General features: G+C 44.2%; 2 protein-coding genes across 44 annotated transcripts in view; one reads left to right on the top strand and one right to left on the bottom strand.

The window, feature by feature from the left end:
• The window catches only part of alpk1 (alpha-kinase 1), an 859,942-nt gene extending 858,282 nt beyond the window's left edge, over positions 1 to 1,660 (top strand). Inside the window, exon 11 of the mRNA XM_073907797.1 lies at positions 1,468 to 1,660. Coding sequence (XP_073763898.1) covers positions 1,468 to 1,495 — 28 coding nt within the window. The 3' untranslated portion in view covers positions 1,496 to 1,660. The remainder of the gene's footprint in view (positions 1 to 1,467) is intronic.
• The window catches only part of nrxn2b (neurexin 2b), a 479,670-nt gene that overhangs the window by 331,101 nt on the left and 128,578 nt on the right, over positions 1 to 19,991 (bottom strand).

Here is a 19,991-nt window from a genome sequence, read left to right as displayed (position 1 = left end):
CAAGATTTAGATCACACATCATCTGCTAAACATCTGATGCAGCGCTGAGGCATAGCAAGAGGTGCTAGTCATAAATCACTGTTCATTAGAGATTTCCTCTTAGCGTCAGACTACTAGCAAAACTTAACATTGGTCAAACACACGCTGACGTCTCTGGAGATGCAGAAATAATTCGATTTTATTATACGACTGGACCATGTGCTTTATATGGCGGCACAGTGGCTTAGTGGTGCTGCACTGTGGACTCACAGCAAGAAGGTCGCTGGTTCGAGTCAGTTGGAGTTTGCATGTTCTCCCCATGTTGGTGTGGGTTTCCTCCGGGTGCTCCGGTTTCCCCCACAGTCCAAACACATGCGCTATAGGGGAACTGATCAACTAAACTGGACGTTGTGTATGAGTGTGTGTGTGTGTGTGACACACACTTTTAATGCGAGCAGAACCTTTACTCTACTCCTCTCTCCGTTATTCAGCCACTCTCATGTGTTTCAGGAGGAGATGAGGAATGATCATGTTGTAAATCCAGCAGCTCTGATCGCTCCTGCAGTGTAGACGGGACATGATGCGCACATCACCAGTCATATATCAAACAACACAGTCAGATGATGGTCTTACACATATGTGAGGATCTGGATGTCAGATGTTACAGAAATGGGATAAAGGCACACAGCATGTGCATGAATCATTGGGGCTGCAGTGTGTCATGTGATCAATCTGACGCATCGTCAAGGGAGCTTAACAGTGATGCATTTCCAACAGTTCCCACTTAGACATTGCTTGATAACGTTAGCAGGTTAGGTGTGGTGTCCCAGGAGAGAACCCTGAGCTTGGAGATAATTGAGTCCAGGGTTCCCACCTGGTTAATGAGCACGTAAAGAGGCCTGAGATCAGTTAGTTCTTGAGAGCTCCCAGAAATTGTTTGGCCTATTCCTTGGCTATCAGGCGCAGCCCAAGAGGAATAGACCACCAACCACACCAGTGCATACCCACGCGGTGAAGCTCAGTACTTATGGTATAAAATTGCTGTCATAAATATTTACGGCCCATTAACACGGGCCATCAGCTTCAACGCTGCTTATTCACTTTGAATGGGTGACGTCAGGCGTTGCCGAACTGCATTGTGGATGACAAAAGCGTCAGCCAATCAGATCGCTGTATGCAAATACACCAGCTCAGACAGCGGCCTATTGCTGACTAATTTCATTGGCTGACGCTGCTATGACGATCCCGTCAGCCCCAACTTCAGACACGCCCTCTGTCAAGCATTGACGCTGAAGCCTCGTGTGAATGGAGCGTGTGTAAATAAAATTCACGCATCTGTAATTATTAAATCAAAGTAAAACGGAGCATACTCATAATTTTATGAGGGTACAATTCCAAAATCTGCGATTAGAACAGACACAGATCCGACATATTCTCTGTCTGTTTGTTTACAACTGATACATTTACGAAGGGTGTACCTTACACAAGGCAAGGCAAGGCAAGTTTATTTATATAGCACATTTCATACACAGTGGCAATTCAAAGTGCTTTACATAAACAAGAATAAAAAAGACAAGTTTAGGAACATAAAATGCAGACAATAAAAATTATTAAAAACAGATAAAAACAAATTAAAATGAGTTAAAATAGGCTATAAAAGAATGAAAAAGAAAACGAAAAACATGATAGTGCAATCTGTGGGACGCAGCACAGTGCTCATTCAGTAAAGGCACAGCTAAACAGATGTGTTTTCAGTCTTGATTTGAACATGCCTAATGTTGGAGCACATCTGATCATTTCTGGAAGCTGATTCCAGCAGCGGGGGGCGCTGTTAGTCGCTGAAGGCGGATTCACCCTGCTTTGACTGAACTCTTGGAATTTCTAGTTTATATGATCCTAAAGATCTGAGTGATGTTGGGTTTGTATTTAGTGAGCATATCTGTAATGTATTGAGGTCCTAGGCCATTTAGTGATTTATAGACCAGTAATAATACTTTAAACTCTATTCTGAATGTAACTGGCAGCCAGTGTAGAGACCTGAGGACAGGTGTGATGTGCTCTGATTTCCTGCTTCTGGTCAGAATTCTGGCTGCAGCGTTCTGGATGAGCTGCAACTGTCTGACTGTCTTTTTGGGAAGGCCAGTGAGTACACACACCAAATACAGTTTCATCACGAAGTCCTGATCCTACGAATCAAACAGCGACTCTCCACTGTCAACATGACGTCACGACTGTCACAGGCATTAATAAACAAGCGAGAGTCATCGATCACAGCGGTGCATTTACTGGACACTCGAGCGCCCACACTCCGGCTTAGGTAAGAGTTTTATTATTCCTTCTTTGAGAAATGTCCGTCATGAGCTGTAACCCTAACCCTAATCACAATTAGGAGCGGACCGAGGATAGTGAGCTTGGATAATGTAAGTAAACATTACAGGGAGCGAGTGCAGAATTTCACATCACTTAACAGTGTTTAACTACAACATGACATCTAGTACTTACTAGAGTACTCATATACTGCTCCTATTGCTTTATTCAATTCCCCCATAGCGCATGCGTTTGGACTGTGGGGGAAACTGGAGCACCCGGAGGGAGAACATGCAAACTCCACACAGAAATGCCAACTGACCCAGTTGAGGCTCGAACCATTGACCTTCTTGCTGTGAGGCAACAGTGCTGACCACTGAGCCACTATGTTGCTCAATACTGGATCAATCAGGAAAAGAGGAGGGTGAAGGGGTGAATGAGGGGCTCTTTAAAAACTCTTATGATAAGGGAGTAAAGGTAGACGGGACATTATGTTGAGTTAGGAATGACCTGATTGGCTCACTAATGATTACAGATTGGGGATCAACTGCGATCCATCATATCACACGCTCCTCCCGAAATGAATCTGTGAAACTCCACTTAAATAATGATCAGAATAAAAGCTCACGCAGGACTGATTAAAAGTGATGTGTGAAGGGTTCAATATTAGCAGATCATTAGACGCTTCAGGAAAGGCAAAGCTAGTGTAATTTATTCAATGAAATGTTTTAACCCAATGCTTTGCCATATTTGATCCAAGGTTGAGTAGCAACAACCCAGCTATTCTTATAACGTGAAGCCCCATGAGAGTGAAAGTGTGTGTCTTTGTGGAGCGTTCAGCAGCGGGGCATTGTGCAGAGTGGATGTGCAGGAGCAGACAGATGCAGTAACGTGCTCTGTGAAGATCAATCCTCTTCTGCAGATGCTGACACTCAGACCATCCTCAGATCATCAGGCTGGAATAGAGGCGGAGAGCACTGCAGTGATGAGAAGAGACGTGTTCCTCAATGACAGACTCAACTAATGCTATGAACATGGAGAAGAGGAGCGGTCTGAGGACAGAGCCCTGAGGCACACCACAGACAATGAGCTTCTGTCTCGTTTCCAGCCCAAATATCTAAACATTCTTAAATAAAGAAGCATTTTCTAGATCAGCTCACAGAATATAGTCTTGTTTTCAGAAATAACGAGTCAAAATTAAGTGGGTTTTTCCTTAAAACAAGCAAAATAATCTTGTTCTGGCTTCGACATAACAGTATTTTACTTCCCCCATTGTCAGATTATTCTGCTTGTTTTGAGGAGAAACTCCTTTTATTTTGACTCAGTATTTCTGAAAACAAACAAGATGGTGAAAATATTTAGTTTACTTTAAATAAAACTAATTGTTATTGAATTTAAAGAAATAAACCTTTATTAAAAATGAAATCGAATTTATTCAAGACGTGGCTTAAAAGACTAAGATAACTTTATTAAACATCCTGCAGCCATCATCAAATGAAAAGCATTCACCTTATTATAATATTTACATTTTATTATTATTACCATTATTATTAACAATAATGTGGCAAGGTGTCTCAGTGGTAAGTATGATCACCTCACAGCAAGAAAATCTCTGGTTTGAGCCTTGGCTGGGTCAGTTGGTGTTTCTGTGTGGAGTTTGCATGTTCTCCCCGTGTTGGCGTGGGTTTCCTCCGGGTGCTCCGGTTTCCCCCACAGTCCAAACACATGCGCTATAGGGGAACTGATCAACTACACTGGCCATAGTGTATGAGTGTGTGTGTGTGTGTGTGTGTGTGAGAATGAGTGTGTTTGGGTGTTTCCCAGTACTGGGTTACAGCTAGACTGGCGTCAGCTGAGTAAAACAAATGCTGAATAGTTGGCAGTTAATTTTTCTGTGGTGACACCTGATAAATAAGGGACTAAGCCAAAGGAAACTGAAAGAATAAATGAATCAACAATTTTAATAATAATAATAATAATAAATTCATAATATTAATTATAATAATTAAAACAACAACAATAATAATACTAATAATAATAATAAAATAATAGTAATAATAATAGTAAAAATAATAATAATTACAATAATAATAACAAATAATAATAATAATAATAATAATAATAATAACAGTTATATTAATAATAATAATAAAAATAATAACAAAAATAAACTAATAATTATATTAATTATATTAATAACTACAACAACAACAACAACAACAATAAGTAAAAAGCAAATAATAATAATAATAATAATAATAATAATAACAAATAATAATAATAATTATTATAAATAAAATAATAATAATAATAATAACAACAATAATAATAATAACAATAATAATAATAATAATATCAACAACAACAATAATAAATAAATTGCAAATGATAATAATAATAAAGATAATATTGATATTAATAATAATAATATTAATAATAATAACAACAACAAAAACCATAATATTATTAATAATAATAACAATAACAATAACAATAATACTAATATTAATGATAATAATAATAATAATAAAACAATAACACTAAAACTAATAATAATAATACAAATAATAATAATAAATGAAAATGCAAAAAAACCCTCCTCCAGTGTCTGATGGTCCTGGACTAACGCAGGTGAAGTTTTTCATTATTATTAAAATCTGAAAGTGGCCAGAGCAACATCTCTCATTACGGCTTTAATTGAGCTGATGTGATGCAGAGACCGCCACAGTTCAGAAAGACACAAACAGCGTATGCAAGAAAATAAAACAGAGAAGACATCACAAAACCAAAACTATCATAAACGTAAAACTGCAGGAGTAAACTAATGCAGACGGGCGGTATCAGACACACACACACGCACACTGGCGGTAACCCCTGAAGCGCTGGTGTTCAATATCTCCTCCAGATGACTTCTCACCGCTATATGTGAGCTCTCTCTCGCTCTCATTAGTCGTGTGCTAATGAAGCTCTGCCTAATGTCCTGATGGCGGTCTGGAGCTGAAGCCGTGTTGTGTCTCCACGACTCCACACACAGCAGGTTCAACACAAAACACACAATAATGAGGAATTAATGTTCTCCGGCAGAGACGCGCAACTCTGAAACTAGCTGAGCGCAGTTAGCACGCTAAACGTAGAGTTAAAGGAGACGCGTCACACTTTCAGACAAACACTAGATACACTAGACAAACACACGAACATCAGAACTTACACACAACTTACACAACTACATTACATGGAGAGATAAAATACAGCTGAGAATAGTCAACACACAGGGCGGCACGGTGGCGCAGTGTGTAGCACGATCACCTCACAGCAAGAAGGTCTCAGGTTTGAGTCCCGGCTCAAGTTGGTGTTTCTGTGTGGAGTTTGCATGTTCTCCTCGTGTTGGCGTGGGTTTCCTCAGTGTGCTCCGGTTTCCCCCACAGTCCAAACACATGCGCTATAGGGGAACTGATCAACTACACTGACTGTAGTGTGTGAATGAGTGTGTATGGGTGTTTCCCAGTACTGGGTTGCAGATGGAAGGGCATCCGCATATGCTGGATAAGTTGGCAGTTCATTCCACTGTGGCGAACCTGATTAATAATGGACCAAGCTGCAAAGGGAATGAATGAATGAATGAATGAATGAATGAATGAATGAGTGAATGAGTGAATGAATGAATGAGTGAATGAATGAATGAATGAATGAATGAATGAATGAATAAATGAATGAGTGAATGAGTGAATGAATGAATGAATGAATGAGTGAATGAATGAGTGAATGAATGAATGAATGAATGAGTGAATGAATGAGTGAATGAATGAATGAATGAATGAGTGAATGAATGAGTGAATGAATGAGTGAATGAATGAATGAATGAATGAGTGAATGAATGAGTGAATGAATGAATGAATGAATGAGTGAATGAATGAGTGAATGAATGAATGAATGAATGAATGAGTGAATGAGTGAATGGGTGAATGAATGAGTGAATAAGTGAATAGATGAATGAATGAATGAGTGAATGAATGAATGAATGAATGAATGAATGAATGAATGAATGAATGAGTGAATGAATGAGTGAATGAATGAGTGAATGAATGAATGAGTGAATGAATGAGTGAATGAATGAATGAGTGAATGAATGAGTGAATGAATGAATGGTTGAGTGAATGAGTGAATAGATGAATGAATGAATGAGTGAATGAATGAATGAATGAATGAAAGAATGAGTGAATGAATGAATGAGTGAATGAATGAATGAATGAATAAATGAGTGAGTGAGTGAGTGAATGAATGAGTGAATGAATGAATGAATGAATGAATAAAAGAATGAGTGAATGAATGAATGAGTGAATGAATGAATGAATAAATGAGTGAGTGAGTGAGTGAATGAATGAGTGAATGAATGAATGAATGAGTGAGTGAATGAATGAATAAATGATTGAGTGAATGAGTGAATGAATGATCACACAGAGTGTTGATCAATACAGGAGTGTTTATCATGGCTTTAGAGAGAACACACTGCAAAAACTACTGATTTTCCAGTCTAAATATCCTAAAACTCTGAAATCAGTCTGCATCAGATTTTCCACAAATTTGGCGTCTAGACGCTTTCTATGACGTCATCACGACACGGATTCACCCAAAACTAAGGCCATGCGGACGCAAGCAAGCCTTGCTGAGCCATGATTTCACACACAGCATGACAGTAGGTGGCAGCATACACTTACGCTGGTCTGTAACCCGCCATGTAACCACGAGACACTACACGTTAATGATGAGGAAACTTACAAAGAATTTTCACATGAGCAGAAGTATTATGTATAATAGAGACTTTTGTCTGTGCAATAACTGTTTCAGCAAACCAACATAAAATATGGCCGCAATCATGAAGAAAACTGCAGCGAAATCAGTTATTTTAGGCCGCAAAACTCTGAAGAAAGTCCTGCGAAATCCTGGAAGACCTGACACATGTATGAGTGAAGTTTGCATATAAGTTTTTGCTAATAAACTAATAAATACAACTTTCAGACTAAAATGTATGCAACCGTTCAGGAACAGCTGATCCCACAGCCATATCACCCTGCAGCCCACGAGCGGTCACTCACTGAAGCTGAGCAGGGCTGAGCCTGGGCAATGACCACATGGGAACACTAGGCTGCTGTGTGCAGTGGTGTTAGTGAGGCCAGCAGGGGGCGCTCTGTGAGTCCTAATGCCCCAGTATAGTGAAGGGGACTCTATACTGCTCAGATGAGCTGTTAAACTGAGCTCCTGACTCTCTGTGCTCATTATTAATGTCATGGCACAAAGAGTAGGGGTGTAACCCGGTGTCCTGGCCAAACTCCCTCCATCGGCCCCTACCCCTTATACCTTACTTATAGCTGGTGTGTGTGGTGAAGCACTGGAGCTGTTGTCCTGTGGCTGCCAGAGCATCATCCAAGTGGAGCTGCACACTGGTGGTGGTGTGGAGAGACCCCCCTCCCCCCCGCCCCCATGACTTTGAAGCTCTTTGGGTCATACAGGATACATGTGCTATATAAATACCGCAGTGGAGGAAAGAGTACTGATAGATCATACGCCAGTGAAAGCACCGTTACTTGCCCAAAAAAGTAGTGCAGTAGAGTAAAAGTGTCTGCTGTAAATATTCCTGAAAGTATGAGGAGCTTTCAAAAGCACTCAAGAGCAGTGAGTGTTGGTTATTACACTGTGAAAAGCTGAAGTGTAAACGTAACATTCTGTACTGCATCTAGTGATTGCCCAGCAGGCACACAACTTCAGAGGACACTAGTATTAGGTTAGAGTTAGGTTGTGACGTCAGCTGACCAAAACTGAACTTCTAGCCAGCGTCTGAGGACGTTATTTTGATGTGTAATAATGACGTTGATATTTGGTGGATTTTAGGTTGAGTTAAAAATGTAACAAAATCCAATGTTGAGCCAGCATCTTAAACCAGCATCGTATTGACGTCACATACTGACATCTATTCATCAGGTATGGCAACCAAAATGATACGTCTGATGAACGTCATAGTGGCAACATCCACACAACATCAAGCTGGAAAATCATTAGACGTTGATATTTGGTTGATTTCAGGTTGGACATTGAACATAGGCATCAGCAAATTGAGTTCTGACGTCAACATGATTTTCATTTCCAAACAAACTACAACGTCCCTGCGACGCTAGGCTACAACGCCAATCTGATGTCATGTTGACATCTTGTGCCTGCTAAGTGTTTACAGCCATTCCGGTCGTTCCGGTCATAAGTGTTTACAGCCATATCGGTCATCATCACCCCCCCCCAACTCCCCTATCTACACAGTCTCTGGGTCAATGTGTGTACAGATTTTGGACATCTTCTTGGACACTTGTAATGCTTCCAAACAGTTATAAAGTGCCTATGTCTCGAGGTAGTTCATCGTGAGGCGATTTACCTCTTTACATCTGTGTGTGATCTGATTGGACAGGAATCACAGGACTGATCTCTCGAACCCCCATAGACAGGAAATAATACAGCAGAGACTGCAGGCTGAAGTGGAGTAACAGCACCAATACTGCACTAAACATGTGCTCAAGTGACAGTATAAGAACTCATTATTAAAACTACTTAGTAAATTACAAATCCTGAGGAAAACTACTCAATTACAGTAGTCTGAGTGTTTGTAATCTGCTACTTTACAGCACTGAATACACACACTACATTACAAATAATCAGGCATGGCCAGGGCCTCAGAAACACACATGAAGACCTCTGGTGTGGGCGTGTAATATGCAAATCACTGACGTCATGTGGACGCTTATTCAGAACACCCACTAACAGGAGGAGGAGTTTCAACCAAACTCACGTGTGTGTGTGTGTGTGTGTGTGTGTGTGTGTGTGTGTGTGTGTGTGTGTGTGTGTGTGTGTGTGTGTGTGTGTGTGTGTGTGTGTGTGTGTGTGTGTGTGTGTGTGTGCATTTCTGTAAAAAGATGAAAGTGTGCATGTAAATAAGACAAGCGTGCCACATTATTAGAGAGCGAGACTCAGTGTACATGTCCAGATGAAGCTCTGTGTTTTAAGCATTTCTAGATGTTCAGACTATAAGAAGACTAAAGAGCACGAGCTGTGTCTCATCCAGAGAGTGTTTGATCAACGGCGCACACACACACAGAGGCGTTCCTCCTGCAGGATATTACTACAAGAGTGTGTGTGAACGAGCGAGTGTGTGAAACGCTTCCCAGAGGACGAGTCTTCATTACTCCAGATCTGCAGCCTGCATCCCGACATCATCTACATCTGGGGGCGGGGTTTACCAGCTGTCAATCAAACTGAAGGACAGAGCTTGATAAGAGTGAGACTGAGATTCATTAAACACAACGATCCAGCAGGAGACTCCATCTACAGCACTGGAGGAGACTGTTACTGCACAACTAAACACACACTTATAGGCACGGTTCACCCAAAAATAAAAGCGGATTACTATTGAGTGTTTTTGTGTCATTTTGAACACAAATCTTGTGAGGAACATTAGAGTCACAATAGGGGACACAAATGCTATTGAGGTCAATGGTTCCAGTTTCAACATTTCTCAGAGTATTTAGTGTTGATCAGAAGAAAGAAACGCCAATATATTTGTGACATAAGCTGTAAGGAAGTAAAGAAAGGCTGAATAAATGATGGCAGAGCTGTCATGATTGGAGAACTGTCCCTTTAAGACGACATAAAGTCAGATCATTCATTCATTTTCAGCTTAGTCCCTTTATTCACCAGGGTTCTCCACAGCGGAATGAACCGCCAACTATTCCAGCATATGTTTTACACAGCGGATGCCCTTCCAGCTGGAACCCAGTACTGGGAAACACCCATACACACTTATACACTACGGACAATTTAGCTTACCCAATTCCCCTATAGCGCATGTGTTTGGACTGTGGGGGAAACCGGAGCACAAGACTCGAACCAACAACCTTCTTGCTGTGAGGCGAATGTGCTACCCACTGCACCACCATGCAGCATAAAGACAGATCAGACGTGCTATATCATCACTGAACTGCTCATTCATCATCTGGGTAATCTACAATACTGCCAATAAAGCTCTTCTGAACTGAAATGAACACACACACACACACACACACACACACACACACACACACACACACACAGAAACTGCTGGGACGAGCAAAGTTGATCAGAAGAAAATTAAACTGCACTGAAGCTTGTAAACAAATATTTCAACAGTGTTTAAGAGACTCGACAAGCGGCCGGGGTCAGTGTGCTGTGAAATAGAGCAGCGGCAGGGACACACACACACACACACACACACACGCACACACACACAAAGAGCTTCACTAGCCGAGAGATCTGCAGAACATGAGAGAACAAGGACCGAGTTTCACCCCTGCAGATGGAGGAGACGCCTTAAACACACACAGCCAGTACACACACACACACACACACACCTGCAGACGGAGGAGCATGCACAATTTTTACTGCAACATTCACACCCGCACATATTCTGATATATACTCATACACACACACACACACACACACACACACAGCCAAACCCACAAGTCTGATTGGTCTGAACAACTGTCAATCACAGACCACTGCAGACATCACCATGGCAACACTGTCCCACAGTCACTCACAATCCCACAATGCACTGCTGTGACAGAGAGCGAATGACTGTAGGAGCCTCCATGTACAGTACACACACGAACACACCCTGGATTTGACGGTTTAGAGGGACTCTACATTGGTTTAACATTATATATTAACATTATATATACTTATATACTGTAAAAATACTAATTATATAGCAACATTTACACAAAGGCCTCATTAAGTATGACTTTTAAGCATTTTGAATTACAAGGACATCAGGCATGTCCTCACAAACCAATGCAATAACCCTAACCCATGCCAAAATACAAAAATACTGTCCTCGCAAAACACCAAAACCAGTATACGTACACACACCTGCCAAAATCTTGAAAAGTCAAGAAGTAAATCCTTCATAAACAAAACGTTATGAAGCAAGTGTCTGAGTTTAGTGGAACTGTGAACTGCAATCTTAACATTGAGGAAAGATACTGCCACTTGTTAAAAACAAAACACACCCTGGATTTAGTGGTTTAGAGGGACTCTACATAGGGATAACATATGCTATACTGTACAAATACTAGCACAATTTACACAAAGGCCTCATTGAGTATGACTAAAGCATTTCAAATTACAAGGACATCAGGCATGTCCTCATAAACCAATGCAATAACACTAACCCATGCCATTACACAAAATACTGTCCTTGTAAACCACCAAAACCAGTATACACACACACACACAGAGAGAGAGAGAGAGAGAGAGGGAGAGAGAAAGAGAGAGAGAGAGAGAGAGAGAGAGAGAGAGAGAGAGAGAGTATCTATAAATCAGTCTCTTCTCTAGTTTAGACTGAGGATTAAAGAACAGAGACTGATCATGATGGTGTTTCTCCTTTAAAAGGTTTTCAACATCGTCATTAAACACACTGCTTCTGAGTCTCGTTCACCACTGATTTGAAGATCAGCTCATTATAAGTTAGGACAGAAATCAACATGTTTCTTTAACAGAGACACATTAGACTGATCTAACACTGCAATGACATGATATAATATGTCATATAACAATAGAGAAGCACAGAACAGAGCTGTGTCAGAGAGAGGACGCTCTTTCTGTTATTCATTCATTCATTCTCCTTCAGCTTAGTCCCTTTATTAATCTGGGGTCACTACAGTGGAATGAACCACCAACTATTCCAGCATATGTTTTACGCAGCGGATGCCCTTCCAGAGTGTGCAAAGAAAATCTCCCCCACACCATTACACCACCACCACCAGCCTGAACCGCTGATACAAGGCAGGATGATCCATGCTTTCATGCTGTTGAGCCGAGCATCTGAATGTGTCAGCAGAAATGGAGACTCATCAGAGCAGCAACGTTTCTCCAATCTTCTATTGTCCAGTTTTGGTGAGTCTGTGTGAATTGTAGCCTCAGTTTCCTGTTCTTAGCTGACAGGAGCGGCACCCGGTGTGCTCTTCTGCTGCTGTAGCCCATCCGCCTCAAGGTTGGCCGTGTTGTGTGTTCAGAGATGCTCTTCTGCAGAGCTCGGTTGTAACGAGTGCTTATTTGAGTTACTGTTGCCTTTCTATCAGCTGGAACCAGTCTGGCCATTCTCCTCTGACCTCTGGCCTCATCAACAAGGCATTTGCGCCTACAGAACTGCCGCTCACTGGATATTTCCTCTTTGTCGGAGCATTCTCTGTAAAGCCTAGAGATGGCTGTGCGTGAAAATCCCAGTAGATCAGCAGTTTCTGAAATACTCAGAGCAGCCCGTCTGGCAGCAACAACCATGCCACGATCAAAGTCTCTTAAATCCCCTTTATTCCCCATTCTAAAATGCTGCTGCCATGTGATTGGCTGATTAGGCAATTGTGTTAGCGAGCAGTTGGACAGGTGTACCTAATAAAATGGCCGGTGAGTGTACATCACACTTTATATGCTGTAAATGCAGTAAAGAAGACTCGGTATATAATAATAATATTGATCAGCACGAGTGTTCCTGTATATCTTCCTCACTCTAACATGATCAGAGCAGACGGTTTGCTTCTGTGTGTGACAAACACAAGCTCGTCTCAACACAAGCAGCATGAGTGTGTGAACCAAATAAACAGCGCATGTCCTGCAGTGTGTACGTGGGTGTGTGTGTGTGTGTGTGTGTGTGTGTAGGTCATCAGATCATGTGTGAGTCCAAGTCAAACCATCTGCTGTTCACTTTCTGTGTGTCTCGTGGATCACCTGCTCAGATCAGAGCGAGTGTCCGCTGTGTGTGTGTGGGTGTGTGTGTTTGTGTGTGTGTGTGTGTGTGTGTGTGTTAATACATCCGGCCCACTGTGCATGTGAAGCCACTGCCGAGCCACCCACCTGCAGACACACACTGACACCTACCCACCGCTCATGCCCTGCACTCACAAACGCACACACACTCACCTGCAGGAACACACTAATACCTGCCCACCACTCATGCCCCACACACAAACACACACACACACACACACACTACAGACCCATGCTCACACCTACTCACCACTCATGCCCTGCACTCCAGAAAACACACAGTCTCTTTCTCTCTCTTCTCTCTCACACACACACACACACACACACACCACCTGCAGACATATGACGGCATCCGCTCACCATTCGCGCCCTGCAATCCCGAACACACACACACGGCCTGGCAGAGCATCACACACCATGCTGCACACACACTCACACACACTCTCTCTCTCTCTCGGAGTGTGCCAGAGGAGCAGCGGCGGCGGCGTTCCTGCAGGAAACGGGATTATCTGGCGCCCCGGAGGGAATCTGCTCCACACGACACCTTTGTCTGACAGAAAAACCTGTTTACATGCAGCTCTGAGCAGAAAGAGGACATTAGCGGAAGAAGACGCCTTTGAAGAGTTCCTGACGGAGATTAGCATGTGCGTGTGTGTGTGTGTGTGTGTGTGTGTGTGTGTGCGTGATGATCATCACACACAGCTCTGCTTTCTTTACATCTCTGCTTTTCTGGATTCTGGTGTCCAGAAGACACTGGACCAGCTCTATACCCTCGCCAGGGTGCTCGAGGGTTCATGGCAGTATGCACAACCAGTCCACATGTGTTTTGTGGACTTGGAGAAGGCATTCGACCGTGTCTCTCGTGGTATCCTGTGGAGGGTGCTGTGGGAGTATGGGGTCAGAGGTGCTCTGTTAAGGGTCGTCTCATCCCTGTGTGAACAGAGCAGGAGTCTGGTTTGCATTGCCGGCAATAAGTCAGACTTGTTACCAGGGCATGTTTGGACTCCGGCAGGGCTGCCCTTAGTCACCAATTCTACGGCTGTAGGGGGTCCGGTTCGGGAACCACAGGATCTCATCTCTGTCATCTCTGTTATTGCAGGTGATGTTGTTCTGTTGGCTTCATCAGACATGGACCTTCAGCATGCACTGGGGCGGTTTGCTGCCAAGTGTGACGCGGATGCGATGAGAATCACCACCTCCAGGTGCTCCACTGGAAAAAGATGGTTTGCCATCTCCAGGTTGGAGGAAAGTCCTTACCCCAGGTGGAGGAGTTCAGGTATCTCAGGGTTTTGCTCACGAGGATGGAGCAAGAGATTGCAGGCGGATTGGTGCAGCAGTAATGTGGTTGATGTACCGGTCCGTTGTGGTAAAGAAGGAGCTGAGCTGAAAGGCAAAGCTCTCGATTTACTGCTCAATCTACGTTCCTTCTCTCACCTATGGTCATGAGCTTTGGGTCATGACTGAAAGTACAAGATCTCGGATACAAGCAGCCGAAATGAGTTTCCTTCCCAGGGTGGCAGGGCGCATCCTTATAGATGAGGAGCTCTGTCACCTGGGAGGAGCTCGCAGTAGAGCCGCTGCTCCTCCACATCCAGAGTAGTCAGCTGAGGTGGCTCGGGCATCTGTTTCTGGATGCCTATCTAGGGAGGAGGCCTCAGGGAAGACCCAGGGCACGCTGGAGGGACTATGTCTCTTGGCTGACCAAGGAACACCTCTGGATTCCCCTGGAGGAGCTGGAGGACATGTCTGGGGCGAGGGAAGTCTGGGGTTCTCTTCTAAGACTGCTGCCCCCGCTAAAAGCTGTAGGAAATGAATGAATGGTGTCCAGACGAGGAATCAGACGAATGGAAACCATGAACAAGCATACATCACCATTAAACATTCAACGAGGATATAATTGTAACATTATCTATTGTTTCAGAAACAACATTATATATTCCTCAGATTGTGTTTTAATCACTTAGACACATTTGAATAAACAGGAACATTTAATTCATAATAAAGTCTGATGATTCACTCTTCGTGTTCTTCAGTATTATGATTGCCACGCAGGGCTGTGAGAGTGAAGCTGCAGCTCTGGCCAGTGTAGTGTTGTAGGTGCTCTGTCTGCATGTCTCCATCTTCAGTCCAGCAGTAGAGCAGAGTGTGAAGCTTCATCAGCATCTGCTGAACACACTGCATTATGGGGACACAGCGGAGTGTTGCTGTGTGTCTGTGAGCGAGACAGCAAGTGTGTGTGATGATCGAGAGCCGTGGTGTCCAGAGTCATGTCAGCAAACCACCACCAAGAAGAAGAGGAAGCACATCCAGCAGGAGGAGCTGTGGAGGCCGGAGGAAGCTGAAAGGGCTGCTAACCCTGATTTACCCAGAACACATCAGAGCACAGCGGCCCGACTCACTGCAGAATGACATGTGCAGCTCCACTCTCCTGTGTCCAGCAGAACTGCTGCTCTGGAGCTCCACAGGGTCAATATAAATGACCCAAACCTCTGCTCACTCCTGCCCATGCCAAAAACTGGCTTCAGTGGAGCAGCGGTGGAGATCTGGAGCTGTGGATGCGTGTACTGTTCTCTGATGAGTCCACCTTCACTGTCTTTCCCACATCCAGGAGAGTTACGGTGTGGAGAAGCCCCAAAGAAGACTGCTGATGCCCAGAGTCAAGCATGGGGGATCACTGATGGTTTGGGCTCATTATCATTACATTCCCTAAGTCAAATACTTAATGGGTGCTGGGTCACCACCAAGGATGACCCAACCATTCTGGAGCACCATGTGACCCAATGGGTCAAACACTGTATCCTGAAGGCGGTGGCGGTGTCAGGATGATGATGCAGCAATACACACATTGGAGAAAGAGTGGTTTGATGAACATGACAGTGAAGTCGAACATCTCCCATGGCCTGCACAGTACCCAGACATAAACATTATTGAGCACTTTGGAGCTATTTTATTGTGGGTGTGAACTATTGTGCTCTAAAACCAGGCCTTCCTGTTTAATTCAGTGACACACAGACTATTACAGCCTATTTTCAGTCTCAATGCTCACGCTGTACGGACCTTAAACTGCTGGACAGGATTCAGAGGGAAGAGTCAGAGGAAAACACTGAACAACAAAGAGCCTCTGGTGCAGACGGAGAGACAATGAATTATTGAGCGCTACCTGGAAAGAAGAAAGAGCAGCGGAGAAATGATTTGTCTTTGAAAAACACAAATAGCCGGAGCTGAAGAGCAGCCAAGCTTATCTTCATCAGAGAGGACAAATACATATATCACACACTACACCAGCCTACACGTGTAGAGGAGCGCCGGCCGCAGGGAAACACAGCGCAGTCAATGAGACGCATCGCAGTAAATGCAGCCGTTAAACACCAGACCCTCGCTCGCTCTGCACTACACATTCTGCATCGTCTCTCAGACTGCAGCCGCAGCTGCAGAACTCGCCGCCTCCTTCATATTAATGATTTTGTTCTTGTTAATCGGCTGAACTGAAGTGAATGATGAGCGTTCACAGCAGAAGCTGAGTGTGTGCTATAGATCAGGGGTTCCCAAACTTTAGAGCCCGCGACCCCCAGAATGACAAAGCCAGTGACTCTTGACCCCCAATATCCTCTGAGGTGGTTATGAATAGAGAAACCTTGCATGCAATGGCGCACACACACCAATACTCTCAAGTCTATTCTCCATCTAGTTGTTTTCAAGTATGTCAGTGCTGTAAATGGGCCAGAAAGTTTAACCTGCTGGTGTTGTTAAATCAATCTGCTGCATCTGACACTGTTGCTGTGTCTTTAATATAATGTGATTACCCCAGGGGTCGCAATCCAATACAACTAGTAACTATAAGCTACTATAGAGACTATATAGTATATAGTAACTATAAACAACTAAGTTTCTCTTGAGTAGGTGTTCCGCGACCCCCACTTTGAGAACCAGTGCTATAGATGAGGCAGTCTGCATTACCAGTCCAGCTCTTTGAATCTGCCATCTGGATGAATGAAGCAGGGCACGATTAGGTAGCACGATCAACTCACAGTAAGAAGGTCGCTGGTTTGAGTCCCGGCTCAAGTTGGTGTTTCTGTGTGGAGTTTGCATGTTCTCCCCGTGTTGGTGTGGGTTTCCTCCGGGTGCTCCGGTTTCCCCCACAGTCCAAACACATGCGCTATAGGGGAACTGATCAACTACACTGGCCATAGTGTATGAGTGTGAATGAGTGTGTATGGGTGTTTCCCAGTGATGGGTTGCAGCTGGGAGGGCATCCGCTGCTTAAAACATATGCTGGATAAGTTGGTGGTTCATTCCGCTGTGGCGACCCCTGATTAATAAAGGGAGTAAGCTGAAAATAAATGAGGCAGGGCAGAATGAGCACGGGTCGGCCTGGAGGTCGTTCCTGTCCTGGAACTGATCTCTCAGCAGATGATGAGGAAGATGATGATGAAGACGGGCTGGTCCAGCTGGGATATGAGTGTCAGCAGCAGCACTGAGCTGCAGGATCTTCTCTCTCAGGCTCATTGTCAGGGCAGGACAGTTTGACCACAAGGTCAGTGAGCTGCTAAATCCAATTAAATCCAATTACCCAGCAGCCCCTGCTCCGAGGAGAGTGTTCTCCCAGCGGGGGCTCGTCCGGGACGCGTGTGTGTGCGCGCGTTCCTGATCCCAGCGGGGTGGTTTCTGGGATACGTGTGTGTTCGGATTGAGTGTGTGTGTGTTCCTGATCCTTGCTCCTAGTGGGGGGCTTCTAGGATGTGTGTGTGTTCTTGATCACAGTGGGGGCTCGCCCAGGATGTGTGTGTGTGTGTGTATGTGTGTTTGGACTGCGGTTGTGTGTTCATGATCTCAGTGTGGGTTCATCTGGAATGTGTGTGGGGTCAGGATGCATGTGTGTGTTCATAATCCAAGTGGGGACTTATCCCAGATGTGTGTGTGTGTGTGTGTGTGTGTAGGATGCATGGGTGTGTTTATTATCCAAGTGGGGGCTTATCCCAGATGGGTGTGTGTGTGTGTGTGTGTATATATAGGATGCATGTGTATGTGTTTAGGATGCGTGTGTGTGTATAGGATGCATGTGTGTATAGGATGCATATGTGTGTGTAGGATACATGTGTGTTTTTATTATCAAAGTGGGGGCTCGTCCGGGAAGCATGTGTTTATGTGTGTGTGTAAAGTATGCATGTGTGTGTGTGTGTGTGTGTGTGTGTATAGGATGCATCTGTGTGTATTCAATATGCATGTGTGTGTTCATTATCCAATTGGGGGCTCGTCCAGGATGCATGTGTGTGTGTGTGTGTGTGTGTGTGTGTGTGTGTGTGTGTGTGTGTATAGGATGCACGTGTGTGTATTCAGTATGCGTGTGTGTGTTCATTATCCAATTGGGGGCTCGTCCGGGATGCATGTGTGTGTGTGTGTGCGTGTGTGTTTAGGATGTGTGTGTGTGTGTGTGTGGGTATAGGATGCATGTGTGCATTCAGTATGCGTGTGTGTGTGTGTGTGTACATTATCCAATTGGGGGCTCGTCCGGGATGCATGTGTGTGTGCGCGCGTGTGTGTGCGCGCGTGTGTGTGTGCATGTGTGTGTGTATGTGTGTGTGTGTGTGTGTGTGTGTGTGTATAGGATGCATGTGTGTGTATTCAGTATGCGTGTGTGTGTTCATTATCCAATTGGGGGCTCGTCCGGGATGCATGTGTGGTTGTTTGTGTGTGTGTGTTTGTGATTCAGGATGGGGGCTCGTCCAGGATGTGTGCGTTAACGATACATATATGTGTGTTCATGATCCATTTGTGTGTTTATGATGTGTGTGTGTGTGTGTGTGTGTATTAGTGACCCCAGACGGGGGCTCGTCCGGGATGCATGTGTGTGTTTAATATCCATGTGTGTGCTTTGTATGTATGTGTGTATTCAGGATGCAAGTGTGTTTAGAATGGATGTGTGTGTTAACCCAGTTGAAGCTCGTCCAGGATGGTCCATGTGTGTGTGTGTGTGTGTGTGTGTGTGTGTGTGTGTGTGTTCCTGATGCCAGCGGCTCCAATCCAGCACAGGTCTTCCAGTCATAACAGCCTCAGCACAGACACACAGAGATGAAGCTCTGATGCTGGCGGACAGACTGACCTGCACTCAACAACACACACACACACACACACACACACACACACACACACACACACACACACACACACACACACACACACACACACACACACACACACACACACACACACACACACACACACACACACACACACTCAGTGTAAATGAGTGAGTGAGTAAGTGAGTGAGTGTGTGAGTGAGCAGAAGACACAGACGCAACGAGTGTGAATTTTATCGTCACACAGCAAACACAAGGGTGTGGGACCGGGTTTCCATATGCTTACCGTCGTGTCACACTGCTAAAATGTTTGCCTGGTCAGAATGTGTGTGTGTGTGTGTGTATGTGTGTGTATTTATATGTGTGTGTGGTTGTCTTTCTTATCGCTCTCTTCCAGACCCGCTCAGTGCGCTAACACTCATCTGCCTGCAGGCCGTCCATCACACACACACACGCACACAAATGCACATGCGCACACACACACACACACACACACACACACACACACACACACAGACACACACACACACACACGCCTGATGAAATGTCACTGAGGGAGAGGGAGAGTTTCTCCATGCGCTGTTATCTCTCCGTCATTCACCTGCACAACACAAAGCATGCTGGGAAACCCGTGTCTCCATCAGTCTGCTCTGTGATTGGTCCTCGCCCTCATTAATGACATTAATGGTTTTCATCACAGTGATGACAGCAGTGCATTCTGGGAAACACATCTCTGATCACTAACCAGAGTACCACAGATCTCTGACACCACACAGCAGACTGATGCTCA

The sequence above is a fragment of the Danio rerio genome, chromosome 7 (genome assembly GCF_049306965.1).
Source record: "Danio rerio strain Tuebingen ecotype United States chromosome 7, GRCz12tu, whole genome shotgun sequence".
In the NCBI taxonomy this organism is placed as follows: domain Eukaryota; kingdom Metazoa; phylum Chordata; class Actinopteri; order Cypriniformes; family Danionidae; genus Danio; species Danio rerio.
Note: the sequence above shows the minus strand (reverse complement) of the source record. Positions and strands in the feature narration are given on the sequence as shown.